General features: G+C 40.5%; 1 protein-coding gene across 1 annotated transcript in view; it reads left to right on the top strand.

The window, feature by feature from the left end:
• LOC105384260 (neurogenic locus notch homolog protein 1) overlaps positions 1 to 21,559 on the top strand; it is a 59,409-nt gene extending 37,850 nt beyond the window's left edge. Inside the window, exons 2-22 of the mRNA XM_038107252.2 lie at positions 6,765 to 6,841; positions 8,647 to 8,796; positions 9,626 to 9,819; positions 9,950 to 10,322; positions 10,414 to 10,732; positions 10,812 to 11,104; positions 11,188 to 11,387; positions 11,470 to 11,650; positions 11,736 to 11,940; positions 12,184 to 12,377; positions 12,619 to 12,935; positions 13,018 to 13,227; positions 13,332 to 13,521; positions 13,673 to 13,849; positions 18,016 to 18,144; positions 18,251 to 18,391; positions 18,477 to 18,833; positions 18,986 to 19,135; positions 19,328 to 19,542; positions 19,813 to 19,947; positions 21,233 to 21,559. Coding sequence (XP_037963180.2) covers positions 6,787 to 6,841; positions 8,647 to 8,796; positions 9,626 to 9,819; positions 9,950 to 10,322; positions 10,414 to 10,732; positions 10,812 to 11,104; positions 11,188 to 11,387; positions 11,470 to 11,650; positions 11,736 to 11,940; positions 12,184 to 12,377; positions 12,619 to 12,935; positions 13,018 to 13,227; positions 13,332 to 13,521; positions 13,673 to 13,849; positions 18,016 to 18,144; positions 18,251 to 18,391; positions 18,477 to 18,833; positions 18,986 to 19,135; positions 19,328 to 19,542; positions 19,813 to 19,947; positions 21,233 to 21,490 — 4,443 coding nt within the window. The 5' untranslated portion in view covers positions 6,765 to 6,786 and the 3' untranslated portion in view covers positions 21,491 to 21,559. The remainder of the gene's footprint in view (positions 1 to 6,764; positions 6,842 to 8,646; positions 8,797 to 9,625; positions 9,820 to 9,949; positions 10,323 to 10,413; positions 10,733 to 10,811; positions 11,105 to 11,187; positions 11,388 to 11,469; positions 11,651 to 11,735; positions 11,941 to 12,183; positions 12,378 to 12,618; positions 12,936 to 13,017; positions 13,228 to 13,331; positions 13,522 to 13,672; positions 13,850 to 18,015; positions 18,145 to 18,250; positions 18,392 to 18,476; positions 18,834 to 18,985; positions 19,136 to 19,327; positions 19,543 to 19,812; positions 19,948 to 21,232) is intronic.
• Positions 21,560 to 21,788: the final 229 nt, after the last annotated feature.

The following is a 21,788-nucleotide window of genomic DNA, read 5'->3' as shown; positions in this document are numbered from 1 at the left end:
ATTATAAAAACATTTAAGTCCTTAAATATGAAGAAAACTGAAGACTTGTGGGGAATGTCAGTTAAATTTGTTCTTTCTATTATTAATAAAATCGCCCCAATTTTGGCTAACATTTTTAATAAATGTATCGCTGAAGGTGTGTTCCCAGATCTTATGAAATTGAGTAAAATTATACCTCTGTTCAAGAGTGGGGATATGGAGGACCCTGCAAATTTCAGGCCTGTCTCGGTTCTTCCAGTTTTGAGTAAAATATTTGAGAGGATCATACTCAGTCAGATGCTTTTGCATTTCAGTGAAGCTCGACTGTTTCATAGCCAGCAGTATGGTTTTACAAAAGGCAAATCAACAACCGATGCCGGTACTGCGTTAATTAAGCACATATTTGACGCCTGGGAAGACCATCACGATGCTATTGGAGTCTTCTGTGATCTGTCGAAGGCGTTTGATTGTGTGGACCATCAGACTTTAATTTCGAAACTGAGATACTATGGAATAGGAGGAAAGGCTTTAGATTTGATAGCTTCATATTTAGACAAGAGGCAACAAAGGGTCGATATTAATAATACTAAATCACAGGGGGCTCATGTAAAGATAGGCGTCCCTCAAGGATCTATTCTAGGACCATTTTTATTCCTCATTTATATTAATGACTTGCCTTTTATGGTTGAAAAATTGACTAATATAGTTTTATTTGCTGACGATACTTCTTTGCTTTTTAAAGTTAAAAGAAGTGAAAATATTTTTTATGAAATTAATTCTATTCTATCTGACATACACGATTGGTTTACCGTAAATAATCTTTTATTGAATTCTAAGAAAACGAAATGTATTAAATTTACACTGCCGAATGTTAGACAATGCGATACTAACATTATTCTAGATGGGAATAAATTGGACCTAGTTAATGATACTGTCTTTCTTGGTATGACTATAGATTCAAAGTTACAATGGGGACCTCACATTGCCAAATTGGCTGGAAGGTTGAGCTCGGCAGCTTTTGCTGTACGGAAAATTAGACAACTGACCGACGTTGAAACCGCCAGATTAGTTTACTTTAGTTATTTCCACAGCTTATTGTCGTATGGAATTTTGCTTTGGGGTAGAGCCGCTGATATTGAGACTATATTTGTATTACAGAAAAGAGCCATCCGCTCTATATACAAACTTGGTTCCAGGGATTCATTGAGAGAACTATTTAAAGAAATTAACATCCTTACAGTTCCATGTCAGTTCATTTTTTCCAATTTAATGTATGTACGAAAGAATATTTCAACTTTTGATACAATTGGCAGTTATCATGACATTAATACTAGGAACAAGCATAAGCTGGCTTTTCCAGCGATGCGTCTGGCGAAAGTTAATAAATCGTTTTTAGGGTACTGTATTAGATTTTATAATAAGCTTCCAGCAGAAGTTGCTCAAATGCCAGAGAATAAGTTTAAGTATTACATTAAAGAGAAACTCAGTAAAAAAGCTTATTATAGAATTGATGATTACTTAGAGGACGTTAATGCATGGCTGTGATAAGTAGTTAGCTCTGCTCATATTATTATAATAATAATAATTAAGCTTATATGTATTGTATACCAACTAGTTTTAAGTCTTTTTTTGAAAAGATGGCTCAGGAGTTTCTTGCCTCCGTTCTTCTCCTTAGACAGAAAGAGCCCCCCCTTATCCGAACGGAGAGTAATTTGTAAAAATTGACGTTCATCAGAAAATTTTATATTTGTACGATGAATAAAAAATTTTGACTTTGACTTTGACTTAAAAGTTTCATAATTTTTAGTGTTTAATGTCGGGGGTTTCTATCGTTGGTTAGGTTATATTGCAATCAGCCTAATTCTCGATGAAATTCAGTCCACGTAATGGAAATCCGTCTATGCCTTTCACCGGCACGCTTTGTTGACTGTGTGTGTTGCGTCACTTTATATAAGCGTAGGTATATGTATAGGTGTATTATGTGATCACAGCTACACTATGTGGAAACAAGAGTAAGATATCTCTAAGTAGGTAGATAACTAGATAATACGTAAGAAAGGTATGAGTAAGTATATTCAATGATCACTGGCCAGTCCACCATTTTTTGTTTTGGTGACAAACCTTATTTCGACTGACATGTGCATGTGCATATTATCTAGGTAGGTAGCCTACAGATCGCATAGGATACATTTGGCTTGTCGGATATTTCACCATCTGAAGTCAAATTTCCTCACCATTTTCCTAATTTATGCGCCATGCGGGGATCGTAACTCCGTTCCCCCGATATTACCTTTCATGAAGCTGTCTTCCTGTAAAATATGTATTCAGTGTTAGTTAGTATCAGGTGCAGCTTTCTTGAGCTTATTAATAGAGTTGCTTTTCCCCGTGGAGCGTTCTTCAGAGCTTCGCGTTAATAGAGTCTATGTGGGAATTCCAGAGTAGAAAGCTCATTTTTAACTCTGCATTCTAATGCGCTATCAGGAATTTTATTAGTCGAGCAGTTTATGAATGATACACTCATCGTACAATAAACAAAATAAGTTTTGTAGTAGGTTTAAATGATTTCGAGTAATTTGGTAATACCTGAAATAGCAGAGCTTTTATAATCACATAAGCACATCACATAGATTTTTTTCTACATAGGTAAGCGAACTTAACGCTAATAGCTAAGGGTTCAATGGTTAATTAACCGTAGGTACTTTTGTTAGTATTTCGTTGTCTTTAGGCTTTAGCAGTATCTATTGTTTTCTGCTATTGTGCCCAAATATCTTAAGACCATCAACTCAGCCGTTTGCAAGCTTCAAAGATTCATGCTGTAAAAAGTGAGAGTAGAAAAACGCTTTGTCAAGACAATGACCCGAAACTATACAACCTTCCGGCGCATAATGTCTCTCCTAATATAAAATTGAAAAACCTCTCAAATCATTAGCGTTCTTAACTCTCAAAGGCAACTCTACATATAGATAAGAGTGAAGAGAAATTGATTTAACTAAGTATGTTTGTTTAGGTTATGTAAGGTTTGGTTTGTTATCTAGAAACAGCACAACGTTTTTGAAATCATAATTATACTTATACCAAATTCAAACATTTTCTGATCTAGCTTAGACAACTCCTTAAATGAAACGTAGCTAACAATCTGTGCTCAAAATATCAATTAACTACCTACAGTCACTAGGACCTAGACTTTACACTAGTTTACACGATTATGAATAAGTAATATATGTACCTACCATAATAAATGTGGAACAATGCTTAATAATTCCCATGCGATATTGCCACGACGCGACGCGCGCGGGGTAAACGAACTTTTGATTCGTAGAAAGCATGCGGCCATGAACCATGAAGGAAGCTAGCCAATTACACAATACCAGTGTTATTGTTGTGTACGACCATTTTAAATCACATTTTTGTATTGTTTTATTATGTTTTAACACGATTACAGTAGCTAAGTCGTGTTGCCTTCTGATTTGATTTTCTTGCATGGACATTGCTCGTCATTCATCAACGAGCTTTTCCCGCGAGTTTTTCCAGCCGGATGTTTCGGATGCCTGCACTTTTATACAAGTCCCTGTGATGCTGTTATTTTTATTGATATTAGTACTTACACATCAAATCAATGATCGATAGGTATATGTCGGAGAACCGATAATCAGTGGGGCAAACGAGTTCACGAATGGAGACCACGAAGTCATAAACAAGCTAGCGTAGCGTGGGACGCCCTTAGACAGCAGGTAGCCGGTAGTGGCTGGCTGAGGAAGGCCGAGGACAGAGTGTTGAGGCGTTGCTTAATTGGGAGAGGCCTATGTCCAGCAGTGGATGACTGACTATATATGTTTATAGGTAACATTATATGGGCTGATGATAATCGAAAACCTTTTAGTTCTCAAAAGTCTGTCTACAGTGTAATAAATACAATAAATAAATTAGTTGTGCGTATTAAAGTAAGTAAAGTAGTTACCAAAATCAGATTTTCACTTTCGTCAAACGGTCTTCCCGCAAAACTGAATGAGTACTTATACAATATACCTATATAGGTATATCCGGGTGCAATCGCCGAAACCCCAAAGCACACGTTTAGTCTGCCAGTTTCGATTCTCGTGCCAGTCATAAAACTACAAAAACCCGGCGAGAAGTGAAAGTTACGCCTCAGGGTCGCGACAACACTGCAAACGAACTGGTGGCAAGTACACTCTGACCTGAGGACATCTCTTATATTTATTTTTACTTTGTGGTGAGTTGCTGAGTACAGTGTGGCTAGGAAGAGTAGAAATTAATAGAGGCACCACTTTTCTTATACATGACCATTGACCACCCAAGTAGCTTTCCCTCAGGCGTCTAGGACTGGCAGGTGGCAGCCCAAAAAAGGGCTGTTTCTGCACTAACTTGTCAGACTTTACCTCGAAATTCCTAAATTGATAATTTTAATGCTTTAACACAGTTAATCCACGGAAAAGCCACGGAAAATCTAGGTATATTAAGATTTAAGGCGAAGCGAGCCTCGCGAGACACATGGACATAGTTTCAGCCCAAAATATATTCTTACAGAATGTAAACGTTCTATTATGAAGCTACATTATATTTAATTAGTCTACTCAGTATTCATTACTTAATTTCTCAATGCTACAAAGTTATTTGGATTAGATACACTTCCGTCTGTGGGTGTTCTTATAATTACATGAGCTCATCTCGTGTAACTTTGCACGTATGGTTGACTGTACAGTTTAATATAAGATAAGTCCATACACTTTAGCTAGATTTTAAAAACTCGGCAGAATTCTGTAAGTATCGTTAATTGTATTGCACGTAACAACTGCTCTATAAAAGACTAAACATTGTTAAATTCATTCGTACTAATATATTGAAAAGTTTTGTCTGCAGCTTCAGCAAGTTGAAAATGCCTTCGACTAGCTGAACGCATCTTTATGCATCTTATCATTTGCCCTACCTAAATAATATTAAATTACTGCCGGAATCCGAAAAATTCATACTGCCTCTGCCTATGTTGCTGCGTTAAAATTTGGATGCAGGATGTATACAAATTTTAATACAGCAGATTAAATATTGATAATATACTTACTTACATACTTTGTAGTTAAGAGATGGAAGGCGTGGCTGCTGGCATATTCTTGGTACGTAGAGGTACAATACTACCCGTGTGTGGGTGTCGCGAGGATTGCGTGTGGGACTGCGCAGGCGCAGCGAACGTGCCCAGAATTAAAACGAGACACTATTGTCTAAACCACTGCACCTCAAACTTTGAAATATATATTAATTAGCTGTCTAGATTGCTTTAAGCACTAATGCCTCCTTTTTGTACTTATTGTTTTATTTAAGTACTTATTGCTAAGTTTTCTTTGTGCAATATTTTCTTCCTGGTGCAATATAGGGAGTATCTATTCCATTACATTCTATCTAATGAAGTATTTAAATCAATATATTTTTTAAATTCTCATTTTCTGTTTGTACCTTCTTAATCTTCTTATACTCTCTGGATTGTTAATTACAACGTTTAGCTAATTGACCAAACTACTTGGTAAACGCTAGGTGGGTGGTATACATGTGTGTGTACATATAATTATTGTGAAAAGTGATTAATGTCACTGTTAGGGTGACTTGCACCAAACATTTAAACGTAATTAAATCTATCCCTGGCTTTCTTGAACAGTATAGTGTCACAGCAACCCAGCAATAGATTTAAATACATTTAAATAAATGTTTGGTACAAGTCACCCTTATAGATTTCTTTCTAATTAAATATCTAAATGGTAATTACTTTATTATCCTACTATAGTTAGGTGCTCGCCTAATAGGAGAGTAAAACATCTTATTTAAGCCTTACAATATACTTTATAACTGTTTGGAAAGTCTTGGTTACTTGGTATGTTACATATAATTTAAGCAGCTCATACAGCGAGCTAGCGTAGAAAGTGAATTAGGTCCCTACCTCTGACATAAACTCATAACTTATTACTACTTACACTTACTTACCGAATATGAAATGACTCTGCTGCTCACATTACAGGAGATAATATTATGACGCATGTCCATTGTCCGCTGACTACGTATTCCCCCTTTCTTTTCATTTAAAAAAATATAAGTAAATTGAAAATTAAAAACTTAACATTATGTATCTTAAAACGTCTGTTAGGTAGGTAGTTTTAGGAAAACGTTTCGTGTTACTGGCACGGACAATGATCATTATTATATTTCATAATGGCTCATTGAATTGAACTAAAACAATCAACAATATATCGTTATGTAGGAACCTTCTACACCAACTTACTCTTACAGTCTCATATCCATTATTGGTATTCAATTAAGTACCTATACTGAATTAAATTCTTACCTATAAGTACTCCCATAGAGTAATTTATACCATAATAAATAATTACATGATAGGCAGATAATATATTAGCGCTATTGAATAGATATCTTATACCTTATATATAGGTATCTACCAGACCACCCTCCTGAAATAATCTTTAAGCAGCGTTGTCGCTTGTCAAATCAGGCCCTGTAGCACAGGGCGCTATTAAGACGTGACAAGAGTTCTCCGTCTCGCTCGCTCTTGAGGCTGCACGATGTGAGTGAGCGCGATGCAAAACTCTTGTAACGTCTTAAATGCGCCCCGTACTAGCCCTTCTGACGTACCTAACGTCTGACTCATGGTTGCGACGCTGCTTATGGATTGTTAATTGCTAATGTCTCGGTGGTGGTGGTGGTACAGCTTGTTGTTATTTTTTTTAGTAGTAACATGGTTGTAACACAGAATATTTTTGTTCCAGAGGCGTCGTGTGTGATGCAGCGATGCGGCGCTGCGCGCTGAGGGCTGCCCTGCTCGCGTGCCTGCTGCTGCCGCACGGTCCGCTGATCACTTTCCAATACACACTCACACTGAACAGAACACACGATCTCACACCTGGAACATATCTCATACTTCATACTTGCTGGGGGGTTAGTCTAGCTTAGCAATTAACGAACAAATGATAGAGCATACTTACTTACATAGATACGAGATAGCGATGTAGCGCTACAATACTTAGGTTTTCGTAAGTTAGAGTGACCAACCATACATAAGGCTTGAGATATAGGTACAATACACGTTGCTATAGCTATAGCATGATTATAAGGATGTTGCAAAAGTAGGATGTTTTGGGAATCGTGAAACAACATCTATAGTTACTGACTTCTGCGATAAACAAAATTTGTGCGGAGGGCAGAGAAGAAACCTACTAGCATGCTCATACATATGCAAGGGCCAGCTGAAAACCAGCGCTGTGGCCTCACTGTCCATAGCATATGCTGAGCTGGTGCCGTTTTGACACTCTGGACAGTAACCTTTATTTGTTTTGTTTGTTCTATATTAAGTATTCTCTTTATTTTGTTGTTGTTTCTTTTTATTTTATTTTTTTTTGTCTTATTATTCTGTCTCAGTGTGTCAAATAAATGTATCTTTCTTTCTTTCTTTCTTTCAAAGAGACCAATATAATGTAACACATATTTATCATCGTTTTAGGTATGTACAAGTACGATTCATGAGGCTTTACTTTATAGCGTTCGTGATTTAATAGGGAGATAACCAAGCGACACGACTACGGCCACGGATTCTTTCGCGTGTTACACTCAATACAACATTATTTATCAATTATTTATGTAATCTTTTGTTCATGTGATTAGGTAGAATAAAAATACTTATCGAGCAAAATAACACGATTCCATTACTTATTCCATTTAGTGCCTTATTATTTATAAATATCCCTAAATTAGTACTTAATGTATGTAGAAGCAATGGATACGTATGTACTTGATAACCAGCATTATACAAATTAATAATTAAATGCGTTGTATGATAGGTAATGGGTACAGAAGCCACGTAAGCTTCTATAGATGTTATCATTACAAATTTATCTTGGTAGGTATAGCTATTTATTCGAAATGTAGCAGAATTGCAGCCTATTGCTAATGACTAGGCCATATTTCTTCGTGTCAAGGCTAAGTGGCTTGATGATCGACCAACGACTTGGATCCGGCTTATCATCACGCAAATCTTAAATCAGTCTTCGAGTTTCTAATACAGAATGTTCAGCCATTTTCTATAACGCATTTACCTTTCACAGAACTTGACTTGCTCACTGCTTATTTGGCTCGACCTGGCACCTGTATCGAAGGTGTTGAAATCAAAGGACGTGAAAATTATACAAATGCCTACCTACGTTCTCTTTTAACCGATTTTAGTCTTGTAAGAACAAAGTTTTAGTTTATTACCGAACCGATGCATACATGCTACCTAATTAGAAAAAACCGAACCAATACTTAACTTGCGAAACTCAAATTTGATGAGGATGAGGCCTCCCACCCACTACTTATAAGATTTCCACTTTTTATTTTCCTTGCCTACACAACTCACTATACAGATTAGGTAACATACATAAGTATTATGCTTTCGACTATAATACCCGAAGGGGTAGTCAGAGGTGCTCACAAGGGAGACACCCTCTTTTCACTCTATATACTGACGTTATCACCTATCGGTCGCGACCGTATAGCCGTTTTTGAATGAATCTAGAACTACATCAAGGCAACATAAGTAAACCTTCTTTCTACCCTAAATAATCCTTTCGTCCACACTCTAACTCACCTTTACTAACAACCCTATTACCTCCACAGCAAGCGCAGAGTCCCTTCGAAGATGTCCAGCGGAGGACAGCCCGTGCCCCGCCCGGTCCGGCCCCTGCGGCTCCGACCAGGAGTGTGGGCAGGACCAGATCTGCTGCAACACCGCGTGTGGGCCCTCGTGTGTGGACCCGCTTAACACTGGTGAGTGGTGAGGCTAGAGGAGAGTGATTCTAAATGAACTTATTTTTAAAACTACCTCAACTCTGGGTATGTACAATTTTCTATAAGTAAAACTTTTTCGCTGAGGGAACGCTCACACTAGATTTATTAGATTGAATTAAGGTGAGGTAAAACTGCCCAATCACGATAGCAAAAACTACTATCTAGCTTTTCCACACGAGTTTCGCATTTGCGGAATAACAAAAAGATTTGTGACGGTGAAAAATTGTCTGTAGCTAAATCTCGAAGAATTAAGAAAATTACTAAGTATTACTATTATAGCTATTGGTACCTATATGTAAAGTAACTAAGCACGTCCTTATTAATAAAATGCATTAGAACGTTATAAGAATAACTGATCGAACATTAGCCACATATCCTCGATCTTACGACATCTGCCTTGGGGACTTGAAATGGCACGCATGAATCATTCCAAATTGGCTCGTACTGTTGCGGAATAATTAACAGAGTAGCTGGCTCCTGCTTTTGTTTTTGTGAGTAGATTTCCGTGTAGTTACGCAAGCTGGGAATGCCTCACTCCGAATAATAAGTCACGTGGAAAACTTTAATCGATTTCAAGGAAACTTCAATAGTGTTAGGTATAGTATACCTTTACATCCGTTAACCAACTTATCAGAAAGAAAAAACTACATATCCACAAAGATTTCTACTGTCTGTCCTGGCTTTACGCGTCTAATTTTAATAGGAAAACCACATGAATATCCTTAATAACATCGTCTCTATATTATTATGTTTATACGCTGGCTTTCGTATCTATTCCAACCTGTACCTACTTTTCCTTTTCCATCAGGTTGTGAGAACATAAGACTGTCCCTGGAGCGGATCTCGCGAGCCCTGGCCGTGGAGAACAGCCGCGGCGGGCGGGGCCTGCTGCGGGGCGTGCGGGCCCCGCGCTGTCGAGCCACCGACGGGGAGTTCGAGGAGATCCAGTGCGACAACGAGATCGTCAGCTCGTGCTGGTGCGTGGACCCTGCTGGATTTGAGGTAAGACTTTGTAACTTTGCCTTGAGCATAGTGGATGGGAGGTATATGTACTCTTCAGGGATGTGGTAAGGGTAAAAAGTTCCCGTTTACTCCAAACATGTTTTAATTATCGTGGGTGGTGTTATTCCAGATAGCCGGCACCCGAGCGCCGGCTGCGTCGCTGGTGAACTGCACCAGGACGGCCCCCTGCGCCGCGCACACCTGCCGCATGCTCTGCCCGCTCGGCTTCGAGCTGGACGCTAAAGGCTGTCCGCTATGCAAATGCCGAGACCCGTGCTCGTCGATCACATGCCCGGGGCAGTTGTCCTGCCAGCTGGAGGAAACTCCCTGCATAAGGCCCCCTTGCCCGCCAGTAGCCACGTGTAAACGTGGAAGAAGCCTGCAGAACATTTGCCCGGTTGGCGAACCCTTGCTGATTTCGGAAACCAACCGCCCGTTCTTGTGTGGTACTGACCCTGGCAAACCTAACTGCCCACCGCTCTACAGGTGTTTAGTTGATCAAGGTAGGTACCAGATTAGATATCATATTTTGTGTTTCAGTGTGTATCTAATTGCAATATCTTCAATGAACAATTTTGGTCCTATTATTTTTAGGTAACGACTACGGCGTCTGCTGCCCTGCATCACTGGAACTCCAGAAACCTTCAACTTGCCCTGCGCCGACTCTGGACGGAGAATGTGGAATACCGTGTACCCACGACCTGGAGTGCCCTTCCGTGCAGAAGTGTTGCGACGGAGCTGAATGTGGCAGACATTGCGTTCTTCCACAGAACGTCACTAAGTGCACGCAACAGAAGATGTTAGCTGAACTCTTGGTCATTAGCGAAAAAGAAGGAAAAGGTTACGTGCCCCAATGCGCTGCCGATGGATCCTTCGAATGGAGGCAGTGCTCAAGAAATGGATTAGTTTGCTGGTAAAAAATCTCCTCTGCGAACATTATAACCAATATTTTATTCCCTATTCCAATGTCATCTAAAATATCATATTTTCAGGTGTGTGGACTCTGACGGAAACAAGCTCCGTGGCTCGATGGGGCCAGCGGCATCAGTCCAATGTTCCCCTTCAGTCGTCCAGGCTCGCAGTGGGGGCCGCTCCCTAGCCTCTGAGTGCGTGAAGGCTCTGTGTGCCGGAGTCTGCGAATACGGATACAAAACCGGCTCAGACGGATGTCCTACATGTGAATGTGACGATCCGTGTGCAGGATATCCCTGTCCTGACGGGGAAGAATGCATCAGGGTCAAAGCTTCAGACTGTGTTGGTGAACTTTGCACAGGTTATCCAGTATGTAAGTATGGTTACCTTTTTTTATAAGTAATACCTAATAGGTTTTCAAGGTCTGTTTCTTGACTATTTGGTTTTTATTTCTAGGTCGACCATTAGTATCCTACGACAACCCTTGTGAAGTAGGGACCCCAGCATCGGACTCAGAGGGCAACTTGGTGTCATGCAAAGTCGACGATGACTGCCCAACAGAGCATACATGCAATACAACAAGGAGAAACTCTGCAGCCGTATGCTGCCCGGATCCCAGTGGATATGAAAACTCATCTGAATCTTTCGTCAGTGATGTAAGTTGTATGGTTCGCTGCGTAAATAATTTATTGCCTACTCAAGCCATTGTGTTGACAAGTTTTCTTATACCCTTTTCAGATGATTCCATCTTGCAGTGAAGAAGCCGAGGTGTATTGTTCGTTGAATTCTACTGTTAGTTGCTCTGAAGGAAGCTGCGACAAGGATCAGGTTTGCTGCAACACTGAAACCTGCGGAGCCATTTGTGTCGCCCCGAGCAAGATGCAACTGCAGACTGACGACATTGATGCCACTCCAACTAGTAAGTAGACCTTCAAAAGTGGTCCTAGACTTCTCTCAATGAATTTACGAGACTATCAGTGATTTAAAAATGCTCTTATGTTTAGTGTGCGAATACCTCCGTGATTTCGACGAGAAGATGGAAGGTACGGTGGACGGCATGCGCCTAGCTCTGCCGCCGCCGTCGTGCACTGAAGACGGCTCCTTCACCGCGAGACAGTGCGCCGCCGGACGCTGCTGGTGCGTCGACTCCTTCGGCACTGAGATCCCGGAGACGAGGACCAGCAACTTCACTGCACTGGACTGTGCTAAGTGAGTATATTATAATCTGTTCAATAACTATTAACTTCCTTTTGTGAATTTTCAAAACTCGTAGAAGATTTTTTTTTTCAGAATGACCGCCTGAATCAGGCCGTTTCGGCTTAGTATACCCTTTTTGAAATACCCTGTATACCCTATACCCTACCGACCGAATCTTAACTTCCCTACCCTCCATTTCTACAAGCTACTGCAGCCAATAATTGAGCATCAATTCAATCCAAACCCTCTTTCCAGAATCCGCGAAGAGCTCTCATGCCTGGACCTGACGTGCCGCATGGGCTGCGACTACGGGTTCGAGCTGGGCGCCAACAAGTGCCCCACCTGCAAGTGCCGCGAGCCGTGTGCTGACGTCACGTGTCCTGACGGCAGGACGTGCGCGGTTGTGGATGTCGCGTGCGACGCTGATTACTGCCCGCCTGTGCCTGCCTGTTAGTATTGCAGCAAAACATTCTAATCTAATCATCTGTTATAAGAATCGTCATTATCATCATCATCATCACCAGCCTATAACAGTCCACTACTGGACTTAGGCCTCTCCCAAAGCACGCCACTGGATGCGATCTACATATATGTAGAAACAAGTGACAAGATTAATCACCATAAAAGTTGTACATAGTTACCTTAGATACAGATGAAGATTAATCAGTAAAATTAAACTCTCCATCACAGGTCTCCCACGCAAGCTCGGCCAATGTCCGTTCCTTGTGCCACCAAATGGAGCGTGTGAGTGGGCGTGCCGCTTCGACGCTGAATGTGGACCTTCAGAGCGCTGCTGCGCCACCGGCTGTGGAACAGCCTGCACCAAAGCAGTCCACCAGACCGCCTGCCAACAACGAAGGGCCTTAGCCATCCATGACGCAGCTGAAAGTGGAAACCCTCCAGCGGACAGCTGGATCCCAGCGTGCAAGGAAGACGGGTCGTATGAGGACGTGCAGTGCAAAAACTCTGAGAGGGAATGCTGGTGCGTTGATCCCACTGGCAATGAGGTAAGACATTATTATTTTTGTCGTTTTACTTACAGAAATAACACCAGACCACAGCATTTTTACAAAATTAATTCATTTTCAGATTCCCGGAACCCGCTCAGCAAACTCGACGCTGTCTTGTTCAGCTCCATCAAAGTGCCCCGAAATCACGTGCAATGACATCGAGCTGCAGTGCCCACACAGCAGGAAGCTAGACGATAAGGGATGCCCCACTTGTGAGTGCAGAGACCCCTGCGCAGAAGCCAAATGCCGTGATGATGAGAAGTGTGAACTGATGAAATTGGACTGTGAGGTAAGTTGTTATTAAAATACTTACACCTAGGCACTATTATGTTTCTTATCCATTTCTGTTATTGCTTCTAATTGCCCCTAACAAGAGTGTTTCTTTATTTTCAGGGTGAGTCCTGCCCTCCCATAGCCCGCTGCGTGCCAGCCCCACTGTGTCCTGACGGTGGCTCTCCTATCCAGACCCCAGACGGGTCGAGCAACCTGATCTGTGGCCCCACAGCCGCCGCCTGCCCCTCTAGCCACGCGTGTCGCTTCGCACCTCATGATTCACGACCACCTGTCTGCTGTCCTAAGCCTCGTGAGTAAATTTATTACTTCCCATAGGAAAACAAATCACTGATGGTCAAAATTTAGGTACTGTCTCCCATATTTAATCCACGATAGTACCTACCTATCTAGATGCTGAATATAAAACAAATATACATATTGAAACATAACTTTTGCCTTAGGTATGGTGTGCTTCGAAACCATGGAAGAAGGAGTTTGCAAAGACCACGAAGGTCTGAATACAACCAGGTGGCATTTCAACCCTGAACACAACCGCTGCGAGAGGTTCCAGTACCACGGCTGCGCCGGCAACCATAACAACTTCAGAACCAAGAAGGAGTGCATGGCCGTGTGTCCCGGTAAGATTGATGCTTTATCTGTTTATCTTATCTTAAAGGAGTTATTGGTTATTTGACTGTAGTTAACATTGTTTGGTTAATGCCATAGAGTTCTCAAAATTTCAAGGACGACCGAAGTTAGGCAACATAGTCCACAGCGATTTATAGCCACTAGCCACGCGATATTCGTAAAACCTACAGTATACCAGCTAATAATGATACCACAATTCATACAGATACGGAAAATTCAAGAAGACCTGTTAGTATCAGACAACGGGTGACAAAACCAACAACACCAGGCATGTTTTTCCGGAAAGCTGCAATAATTTTCTATCTATGTGTGCTTTGTTTTGTAAAATAACAAAAAAAATAGTTGGGATTATTTACGTACAGGAATGGATAAGATAAGCTATGGGATGGGATTGCATGTTCACAAAAGTGTCTAAGATTATGACTAATAACAAAATTCACCCTGTGTCAATGTTTGCACAAACTTTAAAAACAATTCTCGACATCAGAACCAAGAGGGCCGATGTCCACTTTTTGCGAAAATCACTTTTTAAGAGATCTTTTATCAGTTTTTTGTCCTCTTTCTTTTAGTCTAACTCACGTATCTCTATCTCTTTTCGTTCAAAAGTTCAATTTCTTAAAAGTGGTCGCATATCCACAGTACACTGGAACCATACAGACTGTTTATAATTTCAGACGTTATGGCTGTACAAATATGAAAATAATGTTATTTTTTACGGTCGGTTGTAAACAACAGTCCAGAAGTACTTGCAAATAGTTGATCTCATATCAATAACGTATCCTTTTGTCCAACTAAATATCACTTCTATGCGGTCACATTTTCACATCAGACCTTATGGTTCGAAACATATTCAGTTAAGTTCATAAAACCCCGAATTAAAAAGAGACAGCACTAGTTTTTTCACAGAGTATGAGCGAGACAAAGCATAATGCCATCAAAAACATAACTTGGAAAAAGCCTCGCAACCGTAAAAAAAATTTGTGAGTTTCACAATTTTTTATACCAAGTAAGTTTATTTTATCAGTTTCTACCAAACGGTTCTCCTATTTTAAGTTATAAGCAAAAATCATGTAAGTCTTAAATAATTAGATTGACTTGAAAATCGCATGAAAACACTATATACCTCACAACTAATACATAATTATGAGTTTATTAAATCACATTGCTTAGTGCGATTGCCAAGTCAATCTGGTAGATAGGTGGAAAATCTCTCCACCTACCTACCTCTTTGACTTCTTTAAGTAATAAGCCCACCGATTTTACTTATCCTTGTTGTGAGATATATAGAATTCATATCTTATCTATTTATTTAAGACATACAAGATTTTTATATTTAAATGGTCCCTACGGTACGATACTTTCAAAGAAACCGTACGATTCTGAGGTCTTGGGATACCTAAACATGCAGATAGGAAGGAGACAGGATCCTAACTAATATTATAAATGCGAAAGTAACTGTGTCTGTCTGTCTGTCTGTCTGTTACTCTTTCACGCCAAAACTACTTAACGGATTTGAATGAAATTTGGTATACATACGGTTTAGACCCTGGGAAAGAACATAGGCTACTTTTTATCCCGGAATTCCCACGGGAAAACTTTTTAAGGCGAAGCGAAGCGCGCGGGAACAGCTAGTAAATAATAAAGTTGCAATTTTCTTTTTCAAAATAGGCGGCAAAGGAAGTAGAAGTGTTCACAATTTCTATCTTTAAGGTTCGTCTGTCTGGCTGGTGAAGTAACTAAAAATTCTACAAGCGAGTGAATTTTCTTCTTCAGGGATTCACTCCTCACTCCAGAGCTCCTCAGCCTTCCGGGTGCCTATTCAGTCAGGTGGCATGCGGCCGCTTAATTCTCAGGACGCCGGCTTAGCTCCCGATAAATGTTGTCCGGTTCGGTGGATAGACTCAGGGAGCCGTTTCGTCGGCTGGTGCCAACAGTAGGAGCTCGCAAGGATAGGGTCTGCCTTTGTGAGGCCGGTCATATGTGGGCTGCGGTAGTGAAGATGTTTGTGCGGCCTATTCTAGACGGGATCTTACATGATACGCGGCAGACGGATCACAAACTCCTCTACCGACTTGATCTTGTGGTCGCGGGTGATGACGTCAATTCTAACGTACTATTCAGCCCCGACGATAGTCCTCAGAGTCAGGTTTTGCTGTACCTGGAGCCTCTTGCAGTTGGTCGTCGAGCATAGTGAGTACGCCGGAGCGGTGTAGTTAATACAGAAACGCATGTATGTTTTAAAGATCCCCAGCTTCGTGCGCAGAAGGAGTCGGGAAGCCAACATGGGACAGAGCATAGCCCATTCGGCCTTCGCCTGGTAGACTGTGTTGACCGCTTGCACACTCATGGTGAGCGTGCGCTCAATCGTCACCCTCAGGTATACTTGACTGAGTTGATTGACTGAGGATCTTCAGACGACGAAATTACTTCGGGGTTGCAGCTTCTTAGCCGGCGTGCAGGTGCGGCTGGACAACATCGCAGTGCCACTTTGACCACCATGCACCACTTTTCCAGCCATTCCGGCAGGTGATTCAGTGTTTGATACGGCCAGGTTTGCTTTCTGAGATGAGACGAACTACACACTTTTAGCCAATAAAACCACGTCATCTCCACACTTGCTCGCCAGTGTTAGGATATCATCTGTTTAGGCCACGTAGAGTCAGGCAGCTGCTCTGAGGAACTCTAGATCTTACGCACGGTGGAGTCGGCGTCCTAGACTAAAACGTAGAAACAGCGTTCGTCCACGAATGAAGCCGCTGCCTGCACAATTGCCAGCGACGTGGTCGTCTGAGACTACTTGTACAGCAATTCCGCATGCCACACACGATCGAACGAATGTGTTCGGCCCTTGTAGCGTTCAAAGACATAAGATGCAGGAAGCGCTCAAGCTGCAGCGTTGTGGACTACTGTGGAAACCAAACTGCTCCACACGATAGCGTGATGGAACGATAGCTTCGCGGGTATCGGCAGTCCTTTCTGGTTATCGGTAGGACGATGATTTTCCTCAGTTTCCAGTCCAGTTAGTCCGAGGAAATGTTCTAGGCCTTTACTAATGAATTTACAACAGCTTGTCGATAAAAGCGTATTTTTTCTAAAGATTTCCTAGTGCAATACGGTCATAAATATAACTAATTAATGCTGGCAATGATGCTACCTATCGCCCGTTTTCTTTTGGACCACGACTTACAGGGCCACCATTTGTTTTTGTCGTTTTATTCTTTATACATGCCTGTTTTACAATTTCTATTTTTTAAATAAAACCTTCAAACATTTATAATTTCAGAACCAAAGAGTCGTATATAACACACATTTGGGTCCTTTGTTTAATTTTCTTGAATATAATAAATAATTTCAGAGCCAAAGAGTCGTATATTACACAAAATTTGGCCATTTGTTTCATTTTCTTGAGTATAATTTTATTTCAATTCGAACCAAATAGTTATAAATAAAGGTATACCGTAGTTATTTTATATTTTTTTAGAGCCATTGAATCTTATGTAGACATATGCAAGCCAAAATTCAACTTAAATACTATTTTCCCCGAACCATACAGTCTGTTATTATAATAGGTATAGGGAATTTTTTAAAGTGATATTCTATTTTCTTGAACCAAAAGGTCCGATGTTAACAACGGCTTTGATTTTTGGTCTAGTGTTTTTAAAATCTATACAGCCGTAAGGTCTTTTATTGACGTGAGCCTTTAAGTTACTATTTACAGTCGAAAAATGGGGCTGATATCCATACTCAAAGACACAAAACTTGATTTTGTCACTAATATAGCATAGGAATTGTTTTCAAATGAAACGCTTTTGTATTTTCATTAACTAGCCGAGCGAAATAATGTATTTGGACTCCAAAACAAACATCTGTGTTTATTTTATACTGATTTAAAAGTTTATTTTAGCTCTACTGAAAAGTTGCAAAAATGGACATCGGCCCTCTTGGTTCTGATGTCGAGAATTGGGTAAATGAGTTATAATATATGTACAACACTGAATACCTAGAAAGCACTGAATGGCGTAATATATGAATTCAGTATTAATATAATATAATGAATCAGAATGCCACCTCAACTAGGAACTATAGCACAATCAAAGCGTATACTTACCTTGATTATATAGTTATATTTATCACATTATTACTTTGTTTTCTATAGTGCTAAGCGCGTGTGAGAGACTTCGCGAGAAGAATGAAGCTGCCGCCCAGAAATATGGAAAAGCGTATTTCATTCCAAAGTGCGATGCCGGTGGTGCTTGGGAAAATGTTCAATGCATGTCTCACATTGGTAAGAATTTAAAAAAAAAACAGTATTTAGCTAAGTACATTATTGCCATTTTACTATGATTATCATCACTAGTTACCTACTTACTTACTGCATGTAATTATTACAGACGTTTGTTGGTGTGTGAGTACAAGAGGTGAGCCTCTAAAGGGTTCTCTCGTGAGAGGTGACAAACCAAACTGCAACTTCAGACAAGCTAGGAAGTGGAAACAACGAGATCCTCTAGATGAAAAGGCTCAAGCCGATGAAGGTATGAATTTTATTCATTTTTTTACCAGGAACTTTAGTTTGAACCTTTATGGATATCTAGCTAACAACTATAATTATTGTTTCAGTTCTTGAAGAACTCATCAGGCAAATGACAGCCTACACTTTTGAGGAGTATGAAGAGGATGACACAGAAGACCGTCTTATAGATAATAATGATGTTCCCGAAGAACCACAAAAAGATGAACCACAGATCATAGAACAGCAAGCTGAACTAAGAAGCATATTGGATGAAAAAGAATCTTTGACCACTGACTCGTCCAAATCAGAAGAAAAGAAGGAAACTGCAGAAGTTATTTCAAGTACTACTGAAAAAGTTAAGCCTGACGAAAAACCAAAGGAAGATACAAAGAAACCCATGGAAAAACCAACAAAAACAGTGTTTAAGACTAAATGCCAGCTGCTCCAACAACAAGTCGAAAATGGTAAATATCTGTTCTAAGTAAATATACTTAGCGCGTAAATTTTCCAGATATGTACCTACCTACCTATCTATAATATTCAATTCTAAATATAACTCAGCAACACCTTGGTAAGTACTTAGTTAATGAGTTAACAGTTAACATAATGTTCACAGGGTCGGATGGTGTAAGACCGAGGTGCATGTCAGACGGATCGTTCTCCCCACGGCAGTGCTCCCGGGGCCGCTGCTGGTGCGTGGACGCCGCCGGCCAACGGAGGCCCAGCCTTGGAGTAGTGCCGGACTTACCTGAACCGGACCCTTGCGGTAAACAAGTTTAAGATATAGGGTATTATTGGACTTTTGGGCTAGGAAGTTGGTATATCACTCAATGTTAAAATACCTAACTATTAAATAGGACCACATACTCGTAATATATAAGGGCACCCACACGTACCCAAACGAGCGCGTGGGAACTCTATTTCATAATACCATACCATATACAATTTTATATTACAGAACTAACCCAGATCGAATCAGCGTCCCTCGAGCTGGAGATCTTCAAAGTCGACGAATCCATAGCTGAACGGTCCAGGAAGCTGTTGACCACCAAGTTGGCAAGGCTGGGAGCCCGAGTGCCAGTCACTCTGGCGAAGGACCGCGAGGTGATCACCGTCAGGACCATGGTAGCAGGGCCACGAGCCGTGGACATCATATATCAGGTGGAAAACTGGGTATGTAGTCCTATACTTTTTCCCAATTGGCTTTATGAATATTTAACATGTTGCTAAGATCCGTAAGTCCTGTTAAAATCAATCGTCGAGATGTAACGGTCACCGGAAAACTTTCCCAAAGACTTTCACCATCCCCCGGGCACTCTGCTTTCGTCCTTCCAAATTCCAACCACCAGTCTCAGTTTATCTCTTCGTGGTCTCCACTCTCGAGAACTTATGCAACCCCATATTCACTTGGTTGGGGTTTCATCACTCGCATTCACATTTCAGTTGAAAGAAGAGAAGTTGTCGGGCGTGAAGAAGGGCACCGAGGGGGTACTGTCAGCTGACGTGATCCGCAGCGAGTACCGGCTGACTGCACCAGCGCCCGCTATGCAACAGAGGGAGATCGTCACTGAATCCACGGTAAGTCTTAATTATGTATGTAGGTAAGTATGTAGTAGGAGAAGAAGAGTTGGATTCTCAAACGAAATTAAATATGGGACCGAAAGCTCTGTTGTATTACAATACCTATGTATATACACCCTTATCCCAATACCGTCACTATACAAATTTTTCAAGAAAATGTATGAGTTACCTACTGCATTGGATTCAGATTCACCCCCTTATTCATAGAGAAGTTACAGAACATTTTAACTAATAAACTGTTTTGTCCCTCTCCGACAAAGTACAATTTGTTCTTTGACAGAGAGGGACAAAACAGGGTTCTACCTTTTTTGGCATAAGATTTTTTTGCCTAATCTCGTATTGCATAGTAACGTTTGGTCAAAGTCTCGTTACGCCGAAAATCGTATGGCATAAATCTCGTTTAGTAAAAAGTTATTTCGCATAACATTGTTTAGCCTAATAATGGTATGGCCAAATCTTGAATAGCCTAAAAATGCTATGGCGTAGGTTTATACAAAGTAATAATATTCGTATGGCTTCAACTTTGACGGAGCGTCTCCCTACATAGCGAAAACTGGTGCCTTGTATTGTTTGCGCTGTTTGGAAAACGCTCCGCTTTGGTTTTGATGAACATGTGCACCTAACACGCTCCTCCTCGCTTTGCTCGTCGTCGCACCTATTTTTAGGTTTTGATCTCATGGGGTCTGTAATAATTATATTGGTCGTTAACTTTCGATTTTTTTATCATACAATATCGTGATTTTCGGGATGTAGGAGAAAAATACCACATTTTGTACATTTACTACATACTTAATATATTATTTATTAAGATAACATTAGGAGAAACAAGATTATACATAGATATAGACGAACATAAATTTGAGCAAACGAAACTTAGGTGTTTAAAGATTGTGCCTAAAGAGTTTTAGACGAAACGAGCCTTATGCCACATAAGTCTTGGCAAAGTGATGGTTGGGCCAAAAAAGTTTAGACCATACGAGTTATGCGAAATGAGTTTTGGTCAATAAAGATTATGCCAGATGAGCGGAACCCACAAAACAGTTTATTAGTTAAAATGTATTGTAACTTTTCTATGAATAAGGGGGTTAGTGTCCAATCCAAATCAAAACCGTCATTATAAAAAAAATATATTTTTGTTTAGTGACGGTATAGGAATAAGGGTGCGATATTATGCAGATCTCTTCGATCTTCTGCAGTCAGGTCAGCTACATTCCCACTTGTAGGCAAATATACCGGAGTAGCTTCCATACAAAGCATTACAAAGTGTGTTTTATTGTTACAGCTATCATCAACAACGGCATATCACACTGCTATAATTGTCCTGGCAGCAACGTCAGCCTTCATCATCAGTGTTCTCTGCGTCATAGTGATGCTATACAGAGCCAGGCTACAAAGAGAACCGCACAAAGCTGAGAGATTCTTACCTCCGGCCCCACCAGTTTATGTTTTATCAGCCGACGAGAAAGCGGAATTAGCGAGAGTTCTACACCCGCCGCCACCCATTCATCCTCAACCGTCGAACGACTCCATGAGAAATTAATTTTAGCGCCAAAATTGGGCTGCGTTCAAGTTGCATGTTTTTCACAGTATTGAGTTTGACAGAAAAAGGTTACATTAGGTACTAAAAACTCAGAATATGGTTTTCTGAGAATTCTTATTCTGAGTTTCTCTGAAGGTACCTTTATAATGTATCTTTTAGAATAGTGTGCATATTTTACTCGAACGAATTTCGTAGTTTTTATTTGTATGAAAGGGGTCCAAAATAGCGGTTCGAGTAAGTTAAAACGTTCAGTTACGATTTATTGAAACGTGTTGGTGGTTAGTGTAGAGGTCGCTTT

Source organism: Plutella xylostella, chromosome 25 (genome assembly GCF_932276165.1).
Source record: "Plutella xylostella chromosome 25, ilPluXylo3.1, whole genome shotgun sequence".
Lineage (NCBI taxonomy): Eukaryota > Metazoa > Arthropoda > Insecta > Lepidoptera > Plutellidae > Plutella > Plutella xylostella.
The sequence above is the reverse complement of the archived record's forward strand: the minus strand, read 5'-3'. Positions and strand labels throughout refer to the sequence as shown.